Below are 26,685 nucleotides of genomic sequence, written 5' to 3' on the forward strand. Positions count from 1 at the left end.
CTGAGGTTCAGAGTTCAAATTTCAGCTTTTGACCTGCTGTGTGGACTTTGCATGTATGGATTTACTTCGAGAAATATGGTTTACTCCCATGTCACATAAAAACGTGCACATTAGAATCATTGAAAGCTCAATATTTCCCATATGTATTATGTGTGTCAAAGTCAGCTTGGAAACTGGATGAATAGATATATGAATAAAGTTCAACTACTAAGGTGGAGGACATTTGTTATCACAGCAGGACATCTCTGTCTGTATGTGATGTTACCCAACAATATGCCTGTTTACTAATAAACTGACATAATATAATAAACATAATTTGACAAACATACATTGCACAATTTCCAGTTCTTATTCACCACTGCAACAACAAACATCCATCCATTTTCTGTACCACTACTCGTATAGGCTCCAGCACTCCTGCGACCACTGTGGAGACAAGTGGTACACAAAATGGATGGATGGATGAATAATAATAATAATAATAATCATAATAATAATAATCATAATAATAATATATTATTATTATTATTATTATTATTATTATTATTATTATTATTATTATTATATTATGGCCACTGTAAAGTAGTATTAATAATAATAATAACAATAATGATAATAATAATAATAGTAATAATAATAATAAACATAGGCAAAGGCCTTCACACAATTTATTTAGATTGACTTTATATACGTACTCGACTACTAGTCTGTGAACATGTTTCCGAAAAATATTGATGGTTACTGCGTTTAATGGTCGTAATTACGAGCATTCATGCAGTACCTGAAGGCAACATCTCATGAACCCAGCATGCATCTCGCGGTCGCCATTATTGTTGTGCTCCGAGAAAATCGAGTTTCAGGTTGCGGAGGAAAATTCATTTGTTTTTATTTATACAACGTTTGTGCATTTTTTGCTTCAGATATTTGCAATCTTCACTTGTGTTGACGTAACATTTAAGAAAGAATAAAGCAACATGGCTCAATACAAAGGAGCCGCCAGCGAGGCTGGGAGAGCAATGCAGCTGATGAAAAAACGAGAAAAGGAGAGAGAACAACTTGAACAACTAAAACAGAGGATCGCAGAGGTTTGTAACGCTTACATTTACAAAACAACCATTAATGTTGTCCGAAATGGTTGCATTAGCTGTACGAGGCAGCTTTAACCTGGACCAATGCCTATCCACAGCCATGTGTGTATGTTTTGCATTCTGTGTGATCCATCCTGCAGGACAATATGGTCAAGTCCAACATCGACAAGAAGTTCTCAGCTCACTATGACGCTGTGGAGGCAGAGTTGAAGTCCAGCACAGTTGGTATGCAAATCGTTGTTCAGAATCCATCTAACAAGTAAAGACATAGTTGCATGCATGCCTTCTCTAATACTTCTACATGGTAATTCATTCTAAAAAAATTATCCTGGTGGATGAAGTCTGTTTTTCCATTTCTATTGATTTGATTAGGTTTGGTGACATTGAATGACATGAAAGCCAAGCAGGAGGCACTTGTGAAGGAGCGTGAGAAGCAGCTGGCCAAGAAGGAGCAATCCAAGGAGCTCCAGCTGTGAGTTCAAAAGCTTGTGTTGTGAATTCATGATGCAGCAATGATCCGAGAGCCATTTGTTCTTTGCGTGGTGTTTGTCAAGTTGCTCATCACGCTGTCCTCATCACTTTTCAGCAAGCTCGAGAAGCAGAAGGAAAAAAAGAGAAAAGAAGAACAGAAAAGAAAAATTGCCAGTTTATCATTTAATCCTGAAAATGACGGTGACGATGACAATGAAGAAGAGGAGGATGAAAAGGAAGAGGAGGAGGAAGAAGAGGAGGAGGAGCAGGAGTGTGAGTTCTTGGTTAAGGGTTCCTAAAATAGAGCTGTTGCTCAAGTATGAACGCTGTCTGCCATTACAATTATTGTGTTGCCGTTCTGTGAATCTGGTACAGAATGTTTGCATCCATCAAACCTAGTACATTGAGATTCAAAAGTTTGGATTTGCCCGGACAATTTCATTAAATTGAAAACACCCAATTTTTCATATACGCTTCAATTCAAAAGTAATGAGATCGTTAAGAAAGGCACAACTTTACCACTATGCCTGAACTTTATTTTTTAAACACTATTTTGAAAATATACCCCACAAGTAGTGCTTGTTCACCAAAAGAATATATATTTGGTATAGGAGTCATCTAAAGGTAATTAAAAGGATATGTCACATTACTTCATTATTATAGTACTTGAATGTTACTATCTACATTTTTTCAAAGGTAACTAATAACTGTACGGGAATACATTTTAAAAGTAAGCCCTCCCCACCTGGAATGGATTCATATTTCCTAGCCGTAGCAGTGCAGCCCTAATAAAAACACAGTGTCTGTTTGTTTTCATGGCTGAAGCGTGTATTTATTGTTTTTCCTGTGTCATAAACAATTCTCACTTGTACTATATAAAGAGGTCTCTTCTCTTACAGATGTCCCCGTAAAGAAGAAGAAGCTAGGAAAAAATCCAGACGTAGACACAAGTTTCCTTCCTGATCGTGACCGAGAGGTGTGGTTGAATAGCTTCATGTTAATTTGAGTTTCGTTCACTTGAAATGATTTCCTTGTTTCTTGTTGCTCCGCCTCAAAGGACAACATTTAGTCAATGAGTGTAGTTGATGTAAGTCATCACTGGTTGCATTTACTTTCACAAAATACCTCAGCTGAGGTGCCTCCTCTTTTTCCACAGTCAAAGTAAATGTGGAGCCACTTGCGATGTACCGCCCACAGACAAAGGGAAAGAGTGCAGTGGAAAGTAAAACGGGGGGGGTCAAGAAGTTAGACTGAAGGCTATTATTATAGTAGTATAAAATTTCCAAAACAACAATTTGACAATCCCAGGAAAGCTGCAGTACTGCTACACCCAGATGAGGTATTTTAACATGCAGATGAGTGCAAAATCATGAGTTAATAGGGTTCACCAGTGGGCACTAGGTACCCCCAAGGTGCCCAAGAAGTATCCCGCTGGCCTGTTCTAAATATAGCTCATTTGATCTGGACTGGGGACCAATCCATGGTGTACTTTGCCTGAGACCCAAAGTCGGCTCCAGCTCACCCGCCTTTGTACCACTTGTCCATTATCAAAAAAAAAAAAAAATGCTACTGATGATTAAGAGCTGGCTTGTTGTTTGTGGACAAATAATTCAGCAATATTATTCAAATATTGTATAAATAAATGTCTTAAAAGTCCTTAACCTCACAATGCTTCCTCAAAGGAAACCTTTTGTTTTTGTTTGTGAATTTTTGTGTTCAGGAGGAGGAGAATCGACTCAGAGAGGAGCTGAGGCAGGAGTGGGAGCTCAAGCAAGAAAAAATCAAGAGTGAGTATCAAAAAGCACCAAACTATCTCCAAGACTTTTGCGATCATTTACTGTCAGTTTTGTCTTCATCATGCATGAGCATGCATTGATGCATTAAATATGGTTGCTTTCAGGCGAGGAGATTGAGATTACCTTCAGTTACTGGGATGGATCTGGCCATCGCAAAACAGTCAAGGTGGCGCATGGCCCACGTTAAAAATCTTCAAAAGGTTTCCTTTTTCATGCTCTTTGTTTTTGCCATCAGATGAAGAAAGGAAACACTATCCAGAACTTTCTGCAGAGGGCCCTGGAAGTCCTAAGGAAGGACTTCAGTGAGCTCAGGTCTGTTTAGAACAACATTTGCAGATTTGTGTTGATAATGCTTCATGTAGACAGATATTTTCTTTTTTCTTTTTATATTACAATTTTTTTTATTGTAAGGTAGGATCAAGAGACACATTGGGGTGCCAGCTTTTCAAAATTGTTACTTGGCATATCCTGTATAGATATTATTTTCCTCCAACTCAATGAGGTGATTAAATATCCATAGACTTAATACGAGTCCATTCTAACTATGATAAAGAGTTGATGAAGCAACACAGCATGGTTATAATTATCATTAGGAAGTTAGAAGTTGGTCATAGTTTTGTTCTGCATGCGGTGTGAATTGGGCGCAACTGTTAAAATTGATGGACCGGTGTTTTGGGGTTTTGTTATTTTAAGATGTGCAGGGCTAATTCAAGTAGCAATGTTGTAGTCTTCAATTTTCAAATTGCAAAGGCTGAATTATTTTTTGAAGGCTGCAATTTTATTTTGGTCATTTGGTATTGCTTTATTTATCTGTATATAATAAATAAAATAAAATAATAGGATGTAATGTCTGGAAGGATTTAGTGCTTAAAAATTGTTGTCCAGATGTTGACATCATTGTTTCATGAAATATGAAACGTTAATGTCGCTGTCTTTTTCTGCGTTATTCTTGCAATCGCACTTATTTGCCTTTCTTTCAGCATAAGCTTAATCTATAAAACCAAAACATTTATGTATAATAAATCTCTTCTTGGTAATTGTAATACAAATTAATTTCTTGCTTGTGTTTTTTTTTGTTTTAAATACAGCAGAAGACCTTAAAAAAAAAAAAAGTTGTTCAATTGTTCAACAATCATTCGGGTCTAGTTTCCAGAGATGTCAGGTGGATCCAGGAGAACTGAACATGTGCTAAGCATTGCTACAAAGCATTGTCCTCTGTACAGGTCTGCTGGAGTTGAGCAGCTGATGTATATTAAGGAGGATCTGATCATCCCGCATGTAAGTGACCCTTCATTAGTTTACACAATAAATACCTTTGTTTAAAAAAAAACAACCTGACACCCCATCTCTCTGCTGCTTTTAGCACCACAGCTTTTACGACTTCATCGTGACAAAAGCCAGGGGCAAATCAGGTACGTTAACTGAAGTCAACTAACTGTTTGGAACAGGAATGCTGGCAGTGCCAGCATGAGGAAAACAAATTAATTGCTGTCCTCAGATCCATACAAGGTCTCAATCATATGAAAAGAAACTCTGGTAGGGAAAAAATGGTAATTGATCCAGGTATCATGTAATGCTGTGATGGCTACCTGGCGGCCCACAACCACACTCTGGTTATTTTGCCACTGTTGGCAAAATTTTGAAATGTATAAACCATCTTAACAAATATCAATGACTAAAACAGTTGTACTCACCTGTTGACTTTTTGGCAAAATATAGTCATTTATAAACCATCTTAACAAATATCAATCACTAAAACATTTGTACTCACCTGTTGTTGCATAAGACATTTTCTTTTTACCTTGAACTTTCCTTTTTGGTAAGTGTTGGTCTTCTCGCCACATCACTTGAATTAACTGTGGGTGAAGTTTCAATCCAGTCCAAAGTAAATGCCATATATTCATTGTTTACAGTCCTGTTTCTCTACTTGCGTGTGGGTTATTTCATGTGTTTATTTAAAAAAAAGTTGGCGTTTTGTTTTTACTCCAACAGGACCACTCTTCAGCTTTGATGTCCATGATGATATCCGTCTGGTCAATGACGCCACTGTAGAGAAAGATGAGGTACGGACAATTGTTAGCAGCGTGTAATGGAATAGTTAGCTTTGTTTCTATTTCATCTCTTTGTCCTTAAGTCTCACGCAGGTAAAGTAGTACTGAGGAGCTGGTACGAGAAGAACAAGCACATCTTCCCCGCTAGCCGCTGGGAGCCGTACGACCCTGAGAAGAAATGGGACAAGTATACGGTGAGCTTTGTTGTCCTGCACAAATTTGCGAATTTGCTCCTACTTTCTGGAACAAATTTAGCAGCCGTAGTAGTCAGCTAGTTTAAAAAAAGATAAAAAATGCACACATCAGGTCAAGAGCTATGTCATGAAAAGAATGCCGTTCCTGTCAGTTTTTTCATGCTGGCCCTGACCTGAGGGCATTGACTACAAATGTGGCACCCCCATGAGTTTCTTGGTGTTTTGGCACATTTCAGGAATGTGCAACAGAGGTCAAGTCCCATGTCTGGCTGCCGCCAATTGGCAGTTTGGTTGGCTTTCCAACATAACACCTCATTCCCTGTTTTGTTTTTCCAGATCCGGTGAAGCTGCAGTGACCTTCTGTATTATAGCATATCTCTCCTGCGCCCTTTTAGAATTGATCACGATTACCCCAAAGTGACCTCAAACATTCATTGTATCCCATGTAAACTCACATGTGTAAATATTGCTGATTAAATTCTACCTGTAATTCTGTCAAGACTTTTTTTTAATGCGGGTTTTTTTAGCTGTGGGTGGATGTTTGTGTGGTATGATTGCTCATGAAATCACACCACACAAACATGCTCCACCCTCTGCCTCAAGACACCACACCCACTGCACTGATTTCTCCTTCCAGCAGCCATTCTAACTCTCATAAGGAGCTCTTGAGTAGTCTTTGCCAAATAGAAGACGCTCATTGCTTCGTAGTTGCGCATCGTGATGGCTCTGAAGATTTGGATGACAGCAATGATTTTCTGCCATGTGTTTGCAACTTGTCACCTTGACCAATTTCATGATAATTTGACGACAGCGATCACTCCTCAGGACTGCAGCCTGAAGTGTATCCGCCAGGTAAGACCACTGCAGGCCCCTTGACTTAATTGCATGTTTGTTGTGTTGAATTTTGCCACGATGAAATAATCACAAATTACACTACTGCTGACTCCGTCTTCAGTATATGTAATAAGTGCTTTAACAGTGTGTTGAATGTTTTGATTTTTCACTGTTCATTTTAAAAATGTTTCAATAATATTCAAAAAATATAAGTTCAATGTTACATGGGTCGCACCTACAGGACATTCTATTACACTGTCGTTTTTAGTGAAAAAAAATAAGTGCTGATACTTCCCTGAGGTCATAAGAGAACACGCCAACAACCTTAAAACATACTGATCTTTTATCAGGGGATGCATTGTTTTCACATACTGTATAGTATCCAAATCTCTAGGACACGTCAGCCCTTAAAATGGGTTGAATCGCTTTAGAATGTGAAAGTAGTGTTGGAAAGACCACACCAACTGAGTGAGACCATGATATTATTGAGACTAGAAAGTTGAGACAAGACCAAGACTATGGCTGGGTTGTACCAACAAGCTTTTTAATCAAGGACGAGCTGCGATGGAAGATTCATAAAAATCACGTGCATAATGAGTTAAATGACAAGATGAGACTGACAAAAGTGTTAAGACCGGTTTTGAGAAGTGCAACACCACGTGAAAGCGCACCACTGGCTGTGGATTAAATGAGATAATGAGTTGTCATGCAAGTGAATATTTTTAGTCTTCAAAGACATTCTAGCGACCTGATAAGTGAGACCCATGTTAGTTTAGCGTTATGCTAACTAGAAGGCCTGACACCATGTGTATTTTTCAAGACTACTATGAACTTGTTTTTAACAGCTCGTATGACGTGTGTTTTGTAGAATCAGTATGTATAAAAGTTAAAGGGTGAGCCGATCTTTAGATGTGTTGTTGATATGGTGATTGTCTGGCACCCAATCAACAGCTGGTTATAGCTTCCTTGTTTTTTGAGTCAGTGTTTATGACAGGAATATGCGATTTTACCTCAACAATAGAAAAAAGTCCACTAAGAATCAATTACATTTCTGCCACCTACAGGGAGGAACAGGGTGTGAATACTGCAGAATAAGCAATGACGATCTGAACAATGCACTGGGCCTGACCTCCAAAAATCAGTTGGGAAGTAAGTGGGACTCGTTTTGTTTACATTACCTCAGACATCAACAGATTTGAGACTCGTGAACTGTATATGAGTCACTTCTGTTGTATTTAGTTGTATGATTATTATTATCCATCCATTCATTATCCGGCCGCTTTATTCTCACAAGGGTCGCGGGATCCTATCCCATCAGTTTTTGGGCGGTAGACGAGGTACACTCTGAACCGGTCGCCAGCCATTCGCGCGCCACTCATAGACGAACAACCGTTCGCACTCACACCTAATTAGTAGTGGTCAATCGGCCTACCATGCATGACTTTGGTATGCGGGAGGAAACCGGAGAACCCGGGTGAAACCCACGCAGGCACGAGGACAACATGCAAACTCCACACAGGAAGGCCGGAGCCCAGAATTGAACCCAGGACCTCGAATGCTGTCTCTTTGGGTTAAAATGATTGTTACAATGTGGCAAATGTATTCATATTGTCTAAGCATTTTGTATACCTACTTTGCCACCATAGGTTGCGTCCCCTGGCCATGCTTCACGCTGTTGGGTGAAGAGGACCCTGGCATCTGTCAACACTATGTTGACGCGCCCACTGATTTGCATGTTAATTTTCTACCTGATCCGGATCCCGATTCAGATTCCATCGTTGTGTCCTGGAAGCCGAGCCAATATGGTGAGTTGACCTATATGTAAACACGCACATACGCCTAATCTTGTCCTCCATGGTATGTTAAAAGCTCTGTCCTTTAGGGTATGCTTTAAAATAATAAATCATCACGTCAGACATCTCTGACAGGACTGAACCTCACCCACCTGCAGATATTCCTGCTAGACACCGGCAAGATTTATTACAAATCAGCTAATGAGCATGCTGTTGCTTCTTCATATGTGAGACACTGCACTTTGGAACATGATACAAATTTACCAGAAGTTTAACAATGATTGGAAAAGCGTAACAAGGAACTCTTACTCTTACTTTTACTACCAATAACAACAGCATGCAGGATATCAAATTGATGAAGGATTTTGTCTTGAAATCACAAGACACTTCAGTTTTTTGTTTTTAAAACTATGTGAGAGTACCCAACATGGGTCAAACCTCTTTTATGAGGTCATGGCAGCCAGCCCGCTTCGCTTTCTTACTACCAAGAGACCTGTAATATTTGTTGTATTTTAATCCATGTTCATTTATCTCTTTAGATAATTAGATTGACTCTATTGTAAATAACATAAATTGTGAATAATAAATCATTGTTTGTGTTTGTTTGTTTGTTTGTTTGTTTGTTTGTTTGTTTGTTCTTACTTCACCTTCAAACTACTCCATTAATCCAATGTAGCACAAAAGAAAGAACAACTAAACTCGAATGTGCCAACTATATGAGAAAATCCCAAGAATGCCGTACGACTGTCTCATAGTCTCCTACGAGCATGCAATTTTACTTTTTTATTTTCCCCTTTGCTGCAGGTATTGCCTTCCTCCGAGGCTTCCAGGTGACCGTGCAACCCTTGTCAGGTTCCAGTGCTGGCTGTCAGCTCTTTCTTTTCCAGCGAAACCTCACACTCTCAGCTTCACACTCTGAAATGGTATTTATCATGCTGCGTGAGAAACCACCAAAAGCAATCAAGTTGTTTTTCTATAGTCTTGGTCTGTTAACTGGTTGCATAGCATGTTGTTGATGAAGTAACTGGTTTATCTGGTTTAGCTCCAGACTTTGGAGTTGCGTGTTTTGAAGATGAAACCATTAAAATTATGATACATAAACTTTGTGGGTGGTGCTACTTTAGTGTATCAAATGTTTTAAAGGAATATTTTAATGAAATCACAACTCTTGTATTGGAAGAGAAATATAAATAAATATAAATTTAACATGTACAAGTCGTAAAAAATAAAAACCTGGCCCAAAAAATCTGGAGAAATCTGCTGATTTGATTCCATTTTATCCAATTTTGATTCCAGAGTTTTCATCTGGTTGAAGAGTAATTCCAAAGTATTGTTCGTTGCTTGGTTCAGTTTTCTTCTGTCGCTCTTCCCTTGTACAAATAAAGCTAGTTTGTATTTAGTAATTTGTATTTTACATGTCTGTGTGTCTGTATGCCGTTATTTCTCAGTTTGCAGCAATAACCTTGAGAGCAGAATAGAGAGTGTCCTACCCTCTCGGCTGATAGAACTGAACGTTACTTACATAAAGATGTACATAATTTCTTAAAATAAACTACTCATGACTGTGTTTGTCCTCTTTCAGGTCTACAAGTCAGATCCTTTTCCCGGCCTCCCCCTTGGGTCCAAATATGCCATCACTGTGATGGCAGTGCCGGTGCCTGAGAGGTGGGAGCGGTTCTATCACAGCAAGATCTTCTCTACACGCTGTAAGACACACACGCACACTTGCTCTCTCACACGGTAATACTCAATATTTGAGGTTATCATTCACAGAACTGTGCAGGCAGTCGGGACAGTGGAAATAAATAAGCAATGTAAAACATGTTTAGTGATGTATTCATTTTCCAGTTATTTTTTTTTTATTTATTAAATATATAATGACACCAGAGCCTTTTGGATTTAGAGCCCCACACCCAGTTGTCAATCTTAACAAACTTATTGCTTTAAAAAAAAAAAAGTCATGAGCGCAGCAACGTGATTGCCAAAGAATTTTGTACAGTCCTGTACGTATTGGTTACAATACAAGTAAGATATAGCATTTAATAATGACTATTTTGCGATTTTACAGCATGTGCAGAGAAAAATGGATTTCAGCAGTGTAAAGCAGGTGAGGAAACAAAGACTCATCTTCAATTTTCCACATTTTACAACAAAATGTAAAATATGCTAAAGTTAATTACTGCGCAGGATAACCTTATTTTGAATGTTGTTTTGAAATTAGACCAACCAGCAGTGTAACAAAATGGATAGTGTTAATATTTTCACTGTATTTTTTTTAATGTCTCATGTTTATTTCATTGTCAGATTTAGATTTCTGTAAAATTGTTGCTTGTGGTTGTAGACTGGTATCCAACGAACGTTGAGGTGCAGCAGAAAGGATCTGTGATCACCGTCACGTTCAACTTGGCGCCGCCTAACTTGGGCATTACAAGCTACTTCTCATATTGCTCAGCAAACGGCAAGACCACGTACATAGAGATAGCACCTGTGAGTGACATTGTTAACAACGCTCAGATTTATTTCTATATTTATTTATTATACTTATTTATTTAATTGATTTTATATTTCTTCAGAATTATTCCAGAAACCGAACACATCACAGCTTTGCGCTCAGAGACCTCAAAGAAGGAACCAATTACACATGTGAGGTAAAATAACCGAATTGAACCGATCTATGCACACTAGCTAGAATAATGTTGTAGTCATTAAAGCACTTGTTTTGGAGGTGGAGACTGGTGGAATATACTGTATATACAATATATAGTATATACTCTTGTGTTTTATGTGATTTAAATACGTTCCACGCATTCAATGTGAATAATTATCTTGATAACCTTTATGTAACAGATAGCTGCAAACGAAGTGGATGCCATGAGGAAATTATTCAACTTTCAAGTCAAGCCACAAGGTGTGTATTTATTATTAAATTGCCTTCAAATGGTGATGCAACTTCACATGGTTAATGCTCATTTTATGTGGCGTAATTATTGTGGCCCACAACATGATCTCAACTAGTTTTGGAAACAAAGACAGAAAAGAATTAATCGAGCGCGATATCGTCAATGCTGAGGTTAAAGTGTCTTAACATATACTTTCCTGCCCTCAGAAGTTGGCTCTACAGGTCCCAGCTGGACTCTGGCCATTCCTGTGGGTTTTGCTGTAGTGGCCATTTTTATTATTGTGTGGGTTGTTCTCACTCGGATGCCCTGCGTACAAAAGAAAAAGATTTACATCAAACCAGGTGCAAAAACCTAAAAGTTAAAACACTTAAATGGACATTGTAAGAGTACAAATCAAATTATTTTGCTATGTTGTTTTAAGATGAGTTGATAAAGCAGCAAGAAGAAATGAAGGCCCAGGAGGAAGTGATGATACTGCCTGACAATCGGAGGAGCCCTCCTCGTCTTCTGATATGCTACAGTAATAACGATGGCCCCACCCACGTCAATGTGGTCATGAAGCTCGGAGCTTTCATGCAGCAACACATGGCGACTCAGGTAGTGTACTTGACTTTTAGTTTCAAGCCTGCAACAGCAAAAGAGCGGAATGGATGGATAGAGAAAATTAGATTGTGTTCAACAGAAAAAAGTTACAAATATTTTTAAAAAGACATTTTCATTTCCATACTGTGATACAATATTTACAATATTTTTTTTCTCTCACTGTTACCATACTGTCAGAATTGAATAAGGGTGTATGCAAAGTCCTCTGGTTTTGGTCGGTTATTTCCCTGAAGCCCTAAATCCAGAATAATAATCGGCCATAATGTTTTAACAGATTTGGATATAATTGGTCTATATTTTAGGTATGTACCAAGAACAGATGAATAGATTTTGATTATAATCTGGATCGGAGATTAGTGTGTAAATCTGTCCAATTTTACTGAATGTAATTTTAGTTATCTGTTCCCACTCAAGGTGTGTCTGGACCTTTGGGATTCTCTGGGGATTGCTGAAGAAGGAAGCATGGCGTGGTATTGTAATCGGATCCAAGAGAGCGACTTTGTCTTGGTTATTTGTTCCAAGGGTCTTTGTCGCAAAAGCGGACATTCAGAACACGGTCTCTTGGACTCTGAGGTGATGGTCAGCCTCATCGGAGCGGAAGTGGGACGAGCAAAATCTGAGGGCAAAGACCTCTCCAAGTATATGGCAGCCATTTTTAACTACTCAGAGGAGGCAGATATCCCCACTGAACTGGGCCTGGTGTCCCGCTACAGGCTGACCACTGAGTTGATGTTGCTTTTCTCCCAACTCCACCAAGTCCGCCTTCACACTCCAGGCCGCTATGTTAAGATAAATAATATCTCAGAGGAAGACTTTATCATGTCACAAGCTGGACAGGCTTTGCAAGAAGCGATCCGAGACTCAGAGAAGGCAATGAAGGAAGAGAAAGAGATTTGACCATTAGGAGAAAGGCAGAGAAGGAAATGCAAAGGCAAAGGAGAAATGAAAAAGAGAATGCTTTTCCCCCTCTCTTTGCTAATATTCTAACTTATATTATATTTATTGGTAGACTCAAGGTCCAGTCAACATTTTCACTCTAACTATATAGACAAACACAAAAATCGATCAAAAAACATTTAGTCCACTCCATACTGGCTGGGGTTAAGGACTTGAATGACGTTATAGACTGGCCGAAGTGATTGACAGCCCCAAACTTCTCATACATAGCAGGCTAAGATAAGGAAATCAAGCTAAACTGTTGTAGCTGATATTTCCCATGGACAGTATGCTTTTATCGCAGTAGTGCACTTTAACCTAACAAAATGTGTAGATATGCTGTAAATTGTAGTTAGGTATGTGCACCCAAACATAATCAAACCTAATCAAAAACATTAACATTTGCTATTGTATTTAAAAAATTAAAAGAAGCAAATGGAACTATGTTGGAATAATTTTTGTCTATGAATAAGCAATCAATGTTGTACATAATGGAAGAATATTTGTTTTACCTCAAAATATGAGTATGATTGTGTGAATTGTGTTTTTTATAAATTGTGAGTCGAAGTCATGATTGTGGACAGTGAGTACCTGTTTGAACTTTGACTTGTTAGATTGTAATCCGTGTATTGCCAAAATTGAAATGGTACTATTATTTAGTGGTTATTAGGAACAATTCATACAGACTCGTTTTTGCTATTGCACGATAGTCCTTGTGTAGCATATAATGCCTCAAAAATGGTTTCTCTTGAGACTGTGCACTATGCATTTTGTGCTTTTGATGTAGCTCACTTAAATTCGTCATGTGTAGAATGTATGTAGAGGAGACAATATTTATAATGTATTGAAATGACACATTTTGCATTATATGCATATGTATCATATTTTGTATATATCATTTATTTATTGCTTTTCTACCCAATATCTAATAAAGTAAAAGACATGTCCCTCTTGTGCATTCAATGTGTCGTGACAATCACAACATAACATGATGATGTCGAGTTTTGATTTTAATTCAAATTTTGTGTGGCATAAAGGATGATCTCATCAAGATGTCAATGGTATACAACTATGCCCCTGTGCATGTTGTAATCAAAGTACCATGAAACAATCCAGAAATATATTATTTAATAATACATAAATGTGTTATTTTAAAATATCTTATTATTTGAAAAACCTCAGTCGTTTGAATAGTCAAAATATTAATTATTCAATTGATTGAAAGAGTTAATTTCGCAGTTTTTCTATTTTATGCGATATTGTGGGTTGCCAGAAATGTATGGAACAATTCCAATAGGTCGTTTTTGATGCAAAATCTATTAACTAATCAATAAAAACTACCCCATAAAATGCAAATAAATCTTTCACTAGAGATTTCTAAGACGGTAACGTTTTTTTCAAGTGACCAAGCTTAAAGTCGAAGCAAATAAATGCTAGTTGAACGTGAAGTCGTGCATTTTCGTCTCTTCAGCAACAAAATCTGGCAACACAGAAGAGGCGTAACAAGCACGGGAGCTCGTTCTGGCTTTCTCTTGAGTGTCAGACAACGTGTGGAGATGGTGCTCGACTTGGACCTGTTTCGGACCGACAAAGGCGGTGATCCTGAACTGGTCCGTGAGGTCCAAAGGAAACGCTTTAAAGATGTTACGCTCGTCGATAAGCTGGTCGCCGCGGACACAGAATGGAGAAAGTGTAAGATGCCGCCCAACTCATTCAATCACCCGAGCAAGTTGCTAACGTCAGGACAACTCCATAAAGATTTCAATGATTTTAATATTGCCAATTCTGTATGTCGTTTATGTGTTGATTGTTCAATAAGTGAAATGTACCGATAATGTCAGGACAGTGCCACTGTTCGGCATTACAATGTACAGTGAAGCGATTAAAATACTCGGTTTAATCCATATTTATTTTGTTTCCGTGCTAACCAGCGCTACGTTGGCTTTAACTTTAGACTGCAGTGCAGGTGGCAGTGCCTTACCCGATTTACAATTACAATCGTTACAGTGAGCGGGTTTCATTCTTCCCGAATTTACCGTGTTGTTTCCATTTTATTCGTCAAACGACTCTCTCTAATTTAGTCGTGACAGTAAGCATTCTTCAACAGGGTTTAATGTGATGTGTGAGGTTGCATATGCTACTTCGCTGCGGTGCTAATATTAGCATCACCCTGTAGACAAAGTACACCAAAAGGCAACATATTTTGCTTAACTGTGAAAACCGAAAAGGTGCAATGCTAAATCTACACACAGGCACAACGGAAGTTTCAACAAAAGGCGTGTCTTTTGGCAGGGTTAAGGTTGAGTTGGATTAGTTTCGCTGGCTAGCATCGTGCAATCTGACGCAATCCCCGTTTTCAGTTTGACTACCTCGCCCAGCTGGCTGACTCCTCCACGCTTGTCATTGTGACCCACACTGCAGACACGTAGTGTTGTTTGTTACATCGATTGCTTGTGCATGCTACTCTATAATGTAATTGTGCGAAATTGTCTGTCAGCATGGTGGCATAACAGCTGCTTATGTGAAACATATTCCCTTGATTCATCTCTTACTGTCTTCCCCCATCTGAAACAGGCCGCTTCACTGCAGACAACCTCAACAAAGCAAAAAACCTTTGCAGCAAGAGTATTGGGGAGAAAATGAAGGTACATTCTTGACTTTTTAAAAAAGGAGTGTACAATAAAAATTGATATCTAAATTTGACCTTTGACCCATCATGTCATTAAAGAGGAAAGAACCGGTTGGCGAAGATGAGTCTATTCCAGAGGCGGCACAGAATCTGGAGGCGCTCACAGCAGATACACTCTCGGTATGTGATATGTGAGGCGTTTAGTTATGTGAGCGCACATGTTTGCACTAAAAAGATGTCTTCGTACAAGGTTTCTGACAGTCATCCATCAAAATCTACAAATATTTACAGCACATGTAACATCTACTTGTACCACCTTTTTCAAATTTTTCGGTTTTGTGGTACTGCTCGTCCTGTGCAGCTATGCCATTGGCAAGTATATATTTTTCCAACCGGAAGCAAACTGGCACTATGAGCCTGCAACGAGCCAAGTGGCTATGCAGTCTTTTATCACCTGCTGCCAAATTATTTGACAAGATGCCATATTATTTGTTAAATAGGTTAGTGGATCCATGCACGTGGCACATGAAGTGGACACATTGAGCTAATGCTAACACTGCAACTGTGTTCACCTTTTTTGGCCTTGACATGATGAGGCCACTCCATAGTCCAGTGGCAGAACAAATTGCCACATAAAGGCTGAAAACCAAACACTCAGTCATGTCATAAGCCAGAGAAATTCAAAACTTCATTTTTTGGAAATAGATAATTGTAGACTTGTTTAATTTTACACTTACTTATTAGTGAGGTACTCCAGAGAACCAACTATTTGCAATTAAAAAGTCGTTTCCATAACTTATTCCCTTCAACACCTAATAAGAATACCTAACCTTTAAATATTGTTTCCTCCCTCCCTCACTCTGTGCAGGCCCTAACAGTGACCCAAATCAAGAAGGTGCGTGTGTTGGTGGATGAGGCCATGGTAAAAACTGATAGCGAACGGTTGAAGCTGGAGGCGGAACGCTTTTCGTACCTGAGGGAGATTGGCAATCTTCTGCACCCGTCTGTACCCATCAGCAACGATGAGGTGGGTTTTGAATCAGATGAAAGAATTCTCACTGGAAATTACTGCACAGGCGTAATACAGCAGGGGATGAAGACACTTTTCTATGTAGTAAATAGTATGGCGGAATTGTTTTGAGTTGGCTTATATGAATTGGAACAGGGAGCGCAGGAGATGGCTTTAGAAGCTACATGCTGTTTGTTATCACATCCCTGGTCTCGATGACAGTGAAGTGCATGAGATTGACGTTACGCAGACAAATGATGCTTCTAATTGCACGTCAATCGGGTTAATGAATCATTTGCTTGCATCTCCTTAAAAAGTGCCTTCACTTTTGAGTTAGACTTTAATAATTGTGACAATTAGTGAGGTTGAAGATGGATGGAAATCCAGCCTTTCAATCATTTGAGTGAGTCACTCCTGAAATCTGACCAATTCGTGTAGCGAAGTCAATCACACTTTTTTTGCCCATCGTTTACAAATCTCCTGTCTTTGCAGGATGCAGACAACAAGGTGGAGCGGACATGGGGTGACTGCAGTGTCCAGAAGAAGTACTCCCATGTTGACCTGGTGGTCATGATAGACGGCTTTGAGGGGGAGAAGGGAGCCGTTGTGGCTGGGAGTAGAGGCTACTTCTTGAAGGTGAACTGATTAAGCATGCTCCCGGACTCTCCTGTTTTTTGCCTTTCTTACTGCTTCACTCTTTTGTTGTGTTCAGGGCCCACTGGTGTTCCTTGAACAGGCTCTAATCAATTACGCCATGAGGCTCTTGCATAGCAAGAACTACACCATGCTTTACACGCCCTTCTTTATGAGGAAAGAGGTCATGCAGGAAGTTGCCCAGCTCAGCCAATTTGATGAAGAGCTTTATAAGGTAAATGATACCAAAAGATGTCATACTTGAAACAGGTTTCTGAAACACATTTGACTCATTTTCACAAAGCAAAGAAATCACATCAATCTGAAAGTCTGAAATAGCATTTTGTAGTTTGTTTTGTTTTTGTTTGGCACCAATTCCCCATAATCATCACAACATCTCATACACACAATCAAGTACAGACCGTTAACTTTTACTGTTAGTGTCATTGTTGCCATTTTAGTCCACTGATGGGGTGTACAGTATATATGAATAAGAAGACTAGCAGAAGTAGGCCTGTTTTCTCTAATTCGCCACCTTAATTCATAAAACAGATTAAACCCATTACCATTAGCCACTGTCGTTATAGAATTGCATCGTGTAAATGAAACAGTGACATGTTGTATGTTATTTTGAGTGTGACTAATTTGTTGAAAATAAAACAATGGGAAACAAGTGTGTCAACAAAGAGGGTGTTGCTGCTTTTCAAGTATTAACTAGAATAATTGATAGGATTTACTAACATTCCCCTTCCAGGCAAGTTCCCATTTTGTTGCTAATTGCTATCAGTCACCAGTGTAATTATGTTACTGTGTGCCATTAATGCAGCAGCTCAATAATTTACAAGTTTTACTCATTTGTCCCCTGTGTTTCGATGTAGGTCATCGGTAAAGGGAGCGAACGAGCAGATGACAACTCCATCGACGAGAAGTACCTCATCGCCACTTCTGAGCAGCCCATCGCAGCTTTCTTGAGGGAAGAGTGGCTGAAGCCCGAGGATCTGCCCATACGTTACGGCGGCTTCTCCACCTGCTTTAGACAGGAAGTGGGCTCCCACGGTCGAGACACGCGTGGAATCTTCAGGGTGCATCAGTTTGAGAAGGTTGGCCTTGTCGGACTAAAGAGGTTATGACTCGATAAGTGGCATGGGAATGTCAATTTTTTGTCTCTCTCTGCTTAGATTGAGCAGTTTGTCTATGCATCGCCGCATGATGGAAAATCGTGGGAGATGTTTGATGAAATGATCGGGACCGCGGAACACTTTTATCAGTCTCTCCGTATTCCTTACCGCATTGTCAACATCGTCTCTGGTATGTCAAATTTCCTCCACATCTGTTGTTTTAAAACACACAATGGAATGTTATTTACAGTAATGACCATCTATTAACATGTAGTTTGTCTGCAGAGCCTTAAAAAGTATTACATTTGATTTCTCCAAATTAACTTGATCTCATTCATCCTCAGGTGCCCTCAATCATGCTGCTAGTAAGAAGCTGGATCTGGAGGCCTGGTTCCCGGGCTCTGGGGCTTTCAGAGAGCTGGTCTCCTGTTCCAATTGCACAGACTACCAGGCCAGACGCTTGCGTATCCGCTACGGACAGACCAAAAAGATGATGGACAAGGTGGGAAAAGTGCAGCAGTTTAGACATTATGTTGATCAATTGATTTTTGGTCATCAAAAGTGTTTAAAGTGGAATTAAATGCCATAAGTGTCAGTGAAATTAAAATGAAGCAAGTGAGACCTAATGAATTTCATTCATTGTTAGCAATCATCAGGGATGGGTGCGATTTCAGGTCTAACTTGTTTTCTCTCAAAACGCTTTCTGTTTGTGTGTGACTATTTTAAATGAGAAAATATCAACCTTAATCCTATGTGTTAGGGTTTTTACTTTTTGCCATTCACGGTAATTTGGTTGTTCAAGGAAACTATTTTTGGAAATACCATGATGTCTTTCAAAAATTAATAAATTATTCAATAAAATTGTCAAAGTAATCGACAACCACTTTAATAATCAAGGAATCGTTTATAGGCAAAACACGCTTATAATCTATGGCTGTACACTCAAGACACTTCCTGTTTTTCCCCTGTTTCCAGGCAGAGTTTGTTCATATGCTTAACGCCACCATGTGTGCCACCACACGTGTGATGTGCGCCATCTTGGAGAATTACCAAACAGAGGAGGGCATCATTGTTCCAGAGAAGCTCAGGGAATTCATGCCTCCTGGTAAGCAGTTACCAAGCTGTAAATCCATCTTTTGTACCGCTTATCCCCACGGGGGTTGCCGGCGTGCTGGAGCTTATCCCAGCAGTCATCGGGCAGTAGGTGGCGGACACCCTGAACTGGTTGCCAGCTAGTCGCAGCCAAGCTGTAAATGTTCTTGTATATTAAGACCATGAACACCACCCTCAAATTCGGTTGAACCCAATGCAGATTCACGTCAGACTTTAGTTACAGGACTTGGTAAAAAATCCTGTACCAACTGAACTTGAACTTCAAGACTTGACAAGTCTTGCCTGTTTGCATGTATACAGCTGCATTTTTCAATCACATCTTGTATAATGGCCGCCCAAAGTCCATTCTAATATACAGTGATGGCTTTGGTGCCATGTTGAAATGACTTATTTGTTGAAGCCAAAGCCTGTCTAATAGGAAAATATGCTTCATTGATGACACTTTTGGCAGACTTACCAGTTGAATCCAGTTAAGCCGGTGGACTTGGGCTAGGCAAAGTTCCCTGCTTGCATGGGCGTGGCTGAAACAGTATGAGAACAAGTAACCATTTCACATAGGTTAGACCTTCTGCAGCTGACAGAAAATGTTTGCATGGTTCTTATTGATGATTTTGGATCCCATTAAACAATTCAACTGAGAATACACAGTCATCTGGGAGTTATAGGTAACATAGAAAGGTTAAAGGTAAATGGGCAAGTGAAGGTTTACCTCAGGACTTTCCGCTGTACTCTTGGATTTTTGTCATTTGCAGCAGTCGTCTGTCTTCTGTCTCTAACAAACTGTGGGTGTGCAGTGTACATTAATTGTACAGGAAGGGAGGGGGTGACCAACTGCTCGTTTATAATACCAGATTTGTCCACTTGTCTCTGCTGTTTACCAATCAAGGTATGAACGAAATCATCAAGTTTGTCAAGCCTGCACCCATCGACCAGGAGATGTCCAAAAAGGCTAAGAAACAGAAGAATAAGCAGGCAGGAGACCAGAACCTCCCCGACGCCATGGAGGCGATGTCGGTCAACAACTCTTAGATGCACAAATAATAAATATTCTGGAATTGAGCCTTTTGGAGAGAGAAGAAAACAAATATAGTTCGCACTTTTTATTGATTTAATGTTGGTTCTCAACAATGCTTTGGGTGGCTCTATCCTACCAGTATGTACCACAATTGACAAAGGGATAGTTCCTGCGCAGTTTTCAGCTGTCAGACAAATGACTCACACGCATTCCGAGCCTTAAACAAACAGGATCACTGTCATTTCTGGCTTTGTTTGTTTGTGATTACTTTGTAGTGCATGGGGGACACTGTAGTATGGAACCAAATCTGTCTTGAACTGCTCATATAAGACCAAACCTAATTTTAAAAAAAAAATCCTACAAAGGTGAGCATGTATGCTAAAACTGGCTCAACCATCGCGAGTTGTATCTTGAATTTCTGCTCTGTCAACTGTTTATTTTAGGCTCTGAAATTCCCTCATATTGCCGTTTCCCAGTTTCATCACGTCACTATTAAATGTTCAGCCTGTATTGAGAAGGAATCACAAAGTGGCTCTTACTGTAAGCATATTAATAAATCCAGGTCATATGGAAGTTTTGTTGTGTGCGTCTTTAAATGCATTTCCAATTCAAAATCACTTGTAGTTGAACTTGCCAGTGGTCATGATGAACATCTGATAACATACAATAAGGAAGACGTAAGTTGTTCATTAACTCCAGCAGACTTTACTCCCGTCCACTCAAGGAAATCCTGTATTCTCTACTGCCAAAACGGTAAGCTCAAGTTACTTTTTATTCCCATTATTTATTATTGCGTTGACCTCTTGTTTGTGCTTTCAAATGTGTGTGTATACTGTATATAAATATGAATAGTAGTTGCCCACCTGGCTGAACCTGCTACTGGGAAGGATGAGTGACACAGAGGATGACAATGAGATCTCTTTTACAGTGAAGGTAACTATTCACTATTGATCGTTGACTGCAATAGTTTAGCACTTAAAAGAATTACGTATGTGCGATCTCGGTGCACTTAAATTCTGGCATACTGTACCTAGTTTCTTGGGCGAGTGGAGGTGGTCCACCCTAATGGACTTAATATCCTGGAGGAAGCAGCTCAGAACCTCAAGGTATTACGGAAACGTAGTTGCACCCTTTACATGAAGTTTGATACCCCTGTCTGAAACAATGTATATGAGTCCTGGAATAAAAGTGAAAGTGTCTGTACTTTATGTGGTCCGTGTGCCATACTTTTTCTCCTGTGTAATGATTAGAAGATATACATTATGTGGTAATTGACGTGTAAAGCTCTTCCTTGTCATCCTTAAGACGCCTGACCCATACTCCTCAGACAAGGCTGCAAAGAAGAGCAAAGTCCATCTTTTCGTGTCTCTGAGTGGGATTGACATGTTGGAAAACAAAACCAAGGTGTGCTCCAACCCAGAACCTATGTAGACCTTAAAGCGTCCAAGCATGTGACATGACTTTGTCCGCCTGTCAGTTTCTGCTGTACACCTGCCCTCTCCACACTATTTCCTTCTGCGCCATCTTGCCTTCGTCGCCCAAAGTGTTTGGCTTTGTGGCCAAGCACCCTGCGGTGGACATGTACCACTGCTACTTGTTCAAGAGTGAGACTTTGGTGAGCATGCGTACATTCGCACAACTGGATGGTGGCCTATCGGTGGACCCCAACTTTCAAAACTTGTTCCCAGGCATACGTGCTGGTCTCCGCGATCGGCGATGTCTTCCGAGCCGCGAAAAAAGAAGAAAGTGTCCGAGGCAGTCGAGACCTGATAGTGGAGGCCCTCAGGCACAAGGTCAGCAGCCCTGCTGCATATTGATGAGACAGTAGGTTTACTGCGTTCTTACTATTTTGTCATTTTCAGAACAAAATGCTACAAAAAGAGAATTCTGAGCTCAAGAAGAGGCTTGCAGACAAAAACAACCAACAATAAGGACTTGAGCTTGGAGTCTTTCTACATCTGCATGTAACTATAATACCAACCATTCTATTCAGTTCTGCACCTAAAATCAAACAACCTCTTCACAAACTCATCAGTCAATGAAAATGATCCAACAAAATGACACATTTAAAAATGCATGCCTCCACGTTTTATAGAAATTGTGTACATTTTGCAAATGTGCATGAGGGCTGAATAATTTTGACTGCAGCTTTAGTCTCTTTTGTTGTCTTCAGGAAAACCTTGAAGATCACTTGTAGAACGGAATTACCTTCAATAGTGTTTTTACCCTTTTAAATATTGTATTCTTGTTTTGCATTCAGTTTAGCATTCAGTTTTGCATCATTTGACTGAATTGTGGTTTAATGAACAACAAATTTTGTATACAGATAAAACTGGCAGTGGTCACTGAGTTAATAAAATTATTGATTTAAGTGGTGTAATCTTGTAATTGGTCAGAAAGAAAATGAAAACCATTATGTGAGTGCCTTCAAACAACTTACATAACAGAATCAACTGGGTGTGCTCGAAAAGCTTGCAGACGTGAGAAAATAATGTCACTGACACTTGGCTCTGTTCTTAGCTGCTAAAATATTTACATATTTTTTACTATTCTAGTGTAGCACTCATTAGCGTTTGTTAACTGCTGTTAGCTTTTGACAGTCTGATTTATGCTGCACAGAGAGTTTCAAAGTGGGCTCTTTTTCTCTTTGCGGCATCATCATCACATTATTCTGGACATAACAGGTCTCGACCTGACTTTTAAGATCAACTTCCTTCCATCCTTTCCATGATGACCGAGCAGACTGGCCGAGACACTCAGTTTCCGTCTTTTGTACTTTACATATTTCTTTTTCCCTTTAACAAACATTTACAATGTCCCATGAAATGTTTGTTGAAGAATGACAGTATATTTTTTTTGCAAATGTGGCAAAAGTGTTCGCCAAGCAAATTTCTTAATATTTTCCCAGATTATATGATTTTACTCTTACTTTGCGGGGTCATGGTGTTACAAGTGTTAAATTGACATGTTTTCTTCTATGCCTGTTTGAACTGGCAAATATTTTTCTCCTAAATAATACTTTAATTCAAAAAAATCCCATAAAATTGCCAGACAATGAGAATATATTCATGGATGTCGATGACTACATAGTCCATATCCCAATGTTTTTAAGATTTTAATTCTTTCTCAGTTTCCTCAGTAAGCCCCATACTCTCTGTGTAATGATAATGTTATAAAGAATTGCTCTCTGCCCAAAAAAGCAGTACGGTGAAAAATGGACAAATATGCCCAAATACATTATCCAGAATGGGTGTAAATGATCACATAATTTGAATGAAATTGCTTCACCAAGTGTAGAGCTGGTAAATTGCATTTTCATGACCCTCGTGGCCAAAATAATTAACTACATATACATAAATAAAATGTGATTTTATTAAATTATATGTATATATTGAAGGAAAAACACTGGTGATTTATTAACATGTTAACATTGCATCCTGCCCATAAATGCTGCCCCAAGAGACAAAACATGGAATAAAAAAAACTGTGAGACAGCATATTTTTAACATTGCAATGCTTTACGAGACCTCACCATGAGGACACAACATAGCATATATTTTTGCTGCTATTTTTGGCCCAACAAACATGCTGTAAAGCCCCACACAATGAGTCACACCACTGCCAAACAGACCAAAATATTTTTGCTGCTATGGCTCCTAAATTTTCTTCAAAGAAAGAATAACGTTTGTTTGTTTCTGTTTACCCCACCATTCTCTTTCTCTGGGCTTTTCCCTTTTTTGGTTTCATTTTGTGTTGTCTGGGCTCTTCCCTCCAACCTAGCCCTCACTCTGTTGTTCCACCTTCTCCTCATTTCGCCATCTTCCAGAAATAAACCATCAATCTTTGTTCATCCAGAGTACATACTGAGTGTTAGACTGTTCCTGCCAAATATGCTGCTTGCTACAGCTGAAAAACACTTTGGCCAATAAAATTGTGTAAAAGAGGGTTTGTGAGCCCCCCCCTACCCCTATTTTGCAAGCGAAACATCAGGTTTTCACTGGGTATAAGTGAGAAATCTTCGCAGTTGATTAATTGGAGTTAATTTCATAGCATGTAAAACCAGGAGGAGGGATATCGTTGTAAACGTTGCATTCTGACCTCATGTCTGACAGCAGAAACTTCCAAAGAAAGGTGAGATTGTTGAATGCAGGGCTTTAGGGGGATCTACTCGTCTCTCTGGAATTGATTTGTGTCCAAGGAAGGTCTCCTGAGAAGCTTTCTTGAGGCAAAATGCTTGCAATAACAAAGATGTGGAGGGTAGGGTGGGGGCTTGTGGAGGTGCATACAGAATTTGCCTTTTAAGGGGGTCTGCTCTCTCTTGTGCAAGCCTTGTGAGCTCATGCGCAACAATCACAACAGAGTCATTTCAAAATAAACAAGAACCTAGAAACACGTGTGGAGTATTTTCTGCGCTCTCTCGGCTGAAAGAGTTGGCTCCCCTTTCAGGATATCTTGGCTGATTGGACCATATGTATGTTGTTTACATACTTGAGCACAGTGAACAAGAGTCTGGGGCTGGGTTAGCGGCGTGACGAGCATCCTATCTGCCGCCGTCACCGCTGTGGTTTTCTGGCTTGTTTTCCAGACAATACCAACAATGTGCTTTACGACTGAGCCGGCCGAGGGGAGGCCGCCTGCATCTGGGGGCAGGAAGCCCAAGGAGATGAGATGAGAGGGAGGAGGGGATAAGAACAGAGAGGTAATTGTGTGTATATATAAGAGTGAGGTAACCTAGCTGAGCGGCAGAGGCAGAGCGGGCAGGAGAGGGAGATGTGTTCTTGGGATGGGAAGAATGGGGAAAAAAGTGAAGGAAGGGTAGATGGATTCTGAAGAGTCAAAGGAATGAGGCAAGTCGGAAAGTGTGTGTGGGAAAAGCAGAATAATGGAGCAGCAAGTGCCAGCATGGAGTTGAGTAAGAAGTGTTTGTAAAGTGTACTTGGAAAGGAAAGGGGGGTGAGCATATCCTCCCCTCTGTCCCTTCTCGCAAGTCGAGCCAGGCTGTACCAGAGCCAGGAAAAGGGGAAGGGCCTCCATCTCTTTTTCTGGCTGACAAAAACAGCTGCCCGGAGCCCGATTGAGAGGCTTTGCGGAGGACCGGGAAGACGAGGACCAGTGGTGAATAGGAAGGGGAAACATCCCCGAGGTCAGGACCCGTCCACCTACATGGGTTGCATCCTGAGTTCGGATTGGTGTGGGGAGGACGTGGTGGCAGCGGTGCCGTTGGTCAGGAGCCCGTCCGAGAGGAGTCGCAGCCTGGACAGGAGCGACAGTGGCAGGATGAAGCTGATGAAGGTCAGTGTGGGAGTGTGATTGCTCCATAGCATTACACAGTGCATGGTGGGGTTGGCGCAAAGCATGAGGGGCTCGCAAGGAAGACATGACAGTGTTCAGTGTTCAGTGTTTACAAACACATGAATGTCATGACATTGAAGACTATTTTAGAATTTACAGATTTTTTTTCTTACCATGGTTCTCTCAGTATTTAGGAAATTATTTACGATATTGTCTTTTTTTACAAACACACAATCTTGAGACAAAAATATCTTCCATTAATGACAAGTGTTATGAAAATGAAGACTAAATTATTTGTTTGCAAAAATAAAAGTATTATGAAATTGTCTTCAGTGTTTACAAAACATATTTTTAAGGAATTTATGGATTTTCTTTATGGAATTTAGTTATTTATATGATTAAAGAAATTGAAGAAAAAATTACATTTTGTTCACAAATATGTGACCAAATCTTTAATGATGGCAAAAATCTGTACAGTACACAAAGTAGTTATGCAACTGAAGACTGTTTACATAAACACAAGTAAATTAGTGCTTACAAAATACCATTATCTCTGATGAAAAAAACACATAGTGGCACCATTGAATGCTCTTGATTTTATTTTAAATCATTGTCAACTGACTGTGATGGCATGACAGCAATTGTAGTCTGGCAAAGTTTCAGAAACAGAGGTCAAAAATCATATCAGATGTTCCACTCCATTCCATGTGACTTGATTATGAGGATGACATCGCCATCCCATCGCACATCTGTGGTGACGCAAAGCAGCGTTGCAACGGGTGCGTTGCCTGCCGTCAGCGCTGTAATGCAATGACACACTGTTAATGCACAATGAGGCAGTCTGGCTGCAGGATGAATCATGTCAAATAGTTAATAGTGACTGAGTATTGCTCTTGTCACTGACAAAGTGGTAAGATAACATTAAAACATGGTTTGTCGTGTATTTACCCGTCTCACTTATATTTAGTACATTCACAAGTCTTTCTTTTAAGTCTCTCAAGACTCTTGCCTTCTGCCATCTGTGCTCCATATTTAAACACGTATGCTTGGTTGCACCGCATGTCCCCACGGGGCCAAAATCACACGGCAGCACTGTGGGAATGCGGCGCCCTCTGGACCACGTCAACTGGCGGTGAATGACCCCTGCGAGAGTAAATGTCTGTGGGAAGCAGCTCTATCCCACTAAAAGATGTTGTCTCTTCTATTTATG

General features: G+C 39.8%; 5 protein-coding genes across 11 annotated transcripts in view; all 5 read left to right on the top strand.

The window, feature by feature from the left end:
* Positions 1-791: 791 nt before the first annotated feature.
* fam50a (family with sequence similarity 50 member A) lies at positions 792-6,099 on the top strand. Its single transcript, XM_088368360.1, has 13 exons — positions 792-1,085; positions 1,229-1,313; positions 1,461-1,560; positions 1,675-1,832; positions 2,459-2,535; positions 3,280-3,346; positions 3,460-3,521; positions 3,591-3,667; positions 4,579-4,633; positions 4,719-4,767; positions 5,348-5,418; positions 5,490-5,600; positions 5,937-6,099. Exons 1-13 carry the CDS (start codon positions 975-977, stop codon positions 5,943-5,945), a joined length of 1,032 nt encoding a protein of 343 aa, XP_088224486.1. The 5' UTR covers positions 792-974; the 3' UTR covers positions 5,946-6,099.
* A 112-nt stretch (positions 6,100-6,211) lies between these two features.
* Positions 6,212-13,613, top strand: LOC148402670 (interleukin-17 receptor D). Of its 2 annotated transcripts, none has more exons than XM_088368358.1 (12): positions 6,212-6,452; positions 7,499-7,583; positions 8,081-8,239; positions 9,032-9,150; positions 9,810-9,933; positions 10,296-10,334; positions 10,569-10,714; positions 10,801-10,875; positions 11,075-11,135; positions 11,337-11,468; positions 11,549-11,724; positions 12,145-13,613. In XM_088368358.1, the coding sequence occupies exons 1-12, from the start codon at positions 6,321-6,323 to the stop codon at positions 12,625-12,627; spliced, it is 1,731 nt and encodes a 576-aa protein (XP_088224484.1). In that variant the 5' UTR covers positions 6,212-6,320; the 3' UTR covers positions 12,628-13,613. The 2 variants fall into 2 exon arrangements, with proteins under 2 accessions (XP_088224484.1, XP_088224483.1); XM_088368357.1 differs by having other exon boundaries at positions 6,213-6,452; positions 11,334-11,468.
* Positions 13,614-14,161: 548 nt separating this feature from the next.
* On the top strand, positions 14,162-20,756 carry sars1 (seryl-tRNA synthetase 1). Its single transcript, XM_088368359.1, has 11 exons — positions 14,162-14,358; positions 15,241-15,311; positions 15,395-15,475; positions 16,164-16,322; positions 16,797-16,940; positions 17,017-17,172; positions 17,816-18,037; positions 18,116-18,245; positions 18,400-18,557; positions 19,031-19,160; positions 20,055-20,756. The coding sequence occupies exons 1-11, from the start codon at positions 14,223-14,225 to the stop codon at positions 20,195-20,197; spliced, it is 1,530 nt and encodes a 509-aa protein (XP_088224485.1). The 5' UTR covers positions 14,162-14,222; the 3' UTR covers positions 20,198-20,756.
* Positions 20,757-20,878: 122 nt separating this feature from the next.
* On the top strand, positions 20,879-22,529 carry LOC148402672 (PTB domain-containing engulfment adapter protein 1). Of its 2 annotated transcripts, XM_088368361.1 has the most exons (7): positions 20,879-20,936; positions 21,036-21,116; positions 21,218-21,289; positions 21,489-21,587; positions 21,661-21,798; positions 21,872-21,976; positions 22,046-22,528. In XM_088368361.1, the coding sequence occupies exons 2-7, from the start codon at positions 21,072-21,074 to the stop codon at positions 22,112-22,114; spliced, it is 528 nt and encodes a 175-aa protein (XP_088224487.1). In that variant the 5' UTR covers positions 20,879-20,936; positions 21,036-21,071; the 3' UTR covers positions 22,115-22,528. The 2 variants fall into 2 exon arrangements, with proteins under 2 accessions (XP_088224487.1, XP_088224488.1); XM_088368362.1 differs by lacking the exon at positions 20,879-20,936 and having other exon boundaries at positions 21,039-21,116; positions 22,046-22,529.
* Positions 22,530-24,626: 2,097 nt separating this feature from the next.
* Positions 24,627-26,685, top strand: part of tns2a (tensin 2a) — a 39,408-nt gene continuing 37,349 nt past the window's right edge. For 2 of the 5 annotated variants that reach the window (XM_088356685.1, XM_088356693.1), the window contains exon 1: positions 24,630-25,475. In XM_088356685.1, coding sequence (XP_088212811.1) covers positions 25,347-25,475 — 129 coding nt within the window. In that variant the 5' untranslated portion in view covers positions 24,630-25,346. Of the gene's footprint in view, positions 25,476-26,685 lie in introns of all 5 variants that reach the window. The other 3 variants (XM_088356706.1, XM_088356716.1, XM_088356696.1) reach the window with 2 other exon arrangements.

Source organism: Syngnathus floridae, chromosome 2, assembly GCF_059516105.1.
Source record: "Syngnathus floridae isolate MCC-2025c chromosome 2, RoL_Sflo_1.0, whole genome shotgun sequence".
NCBI lineage: Eukaryota > Metazoa > Chordata > Actinopteri > Syngnathiformes > Syngnathidae > Syngnathus > Syngnathus floridae.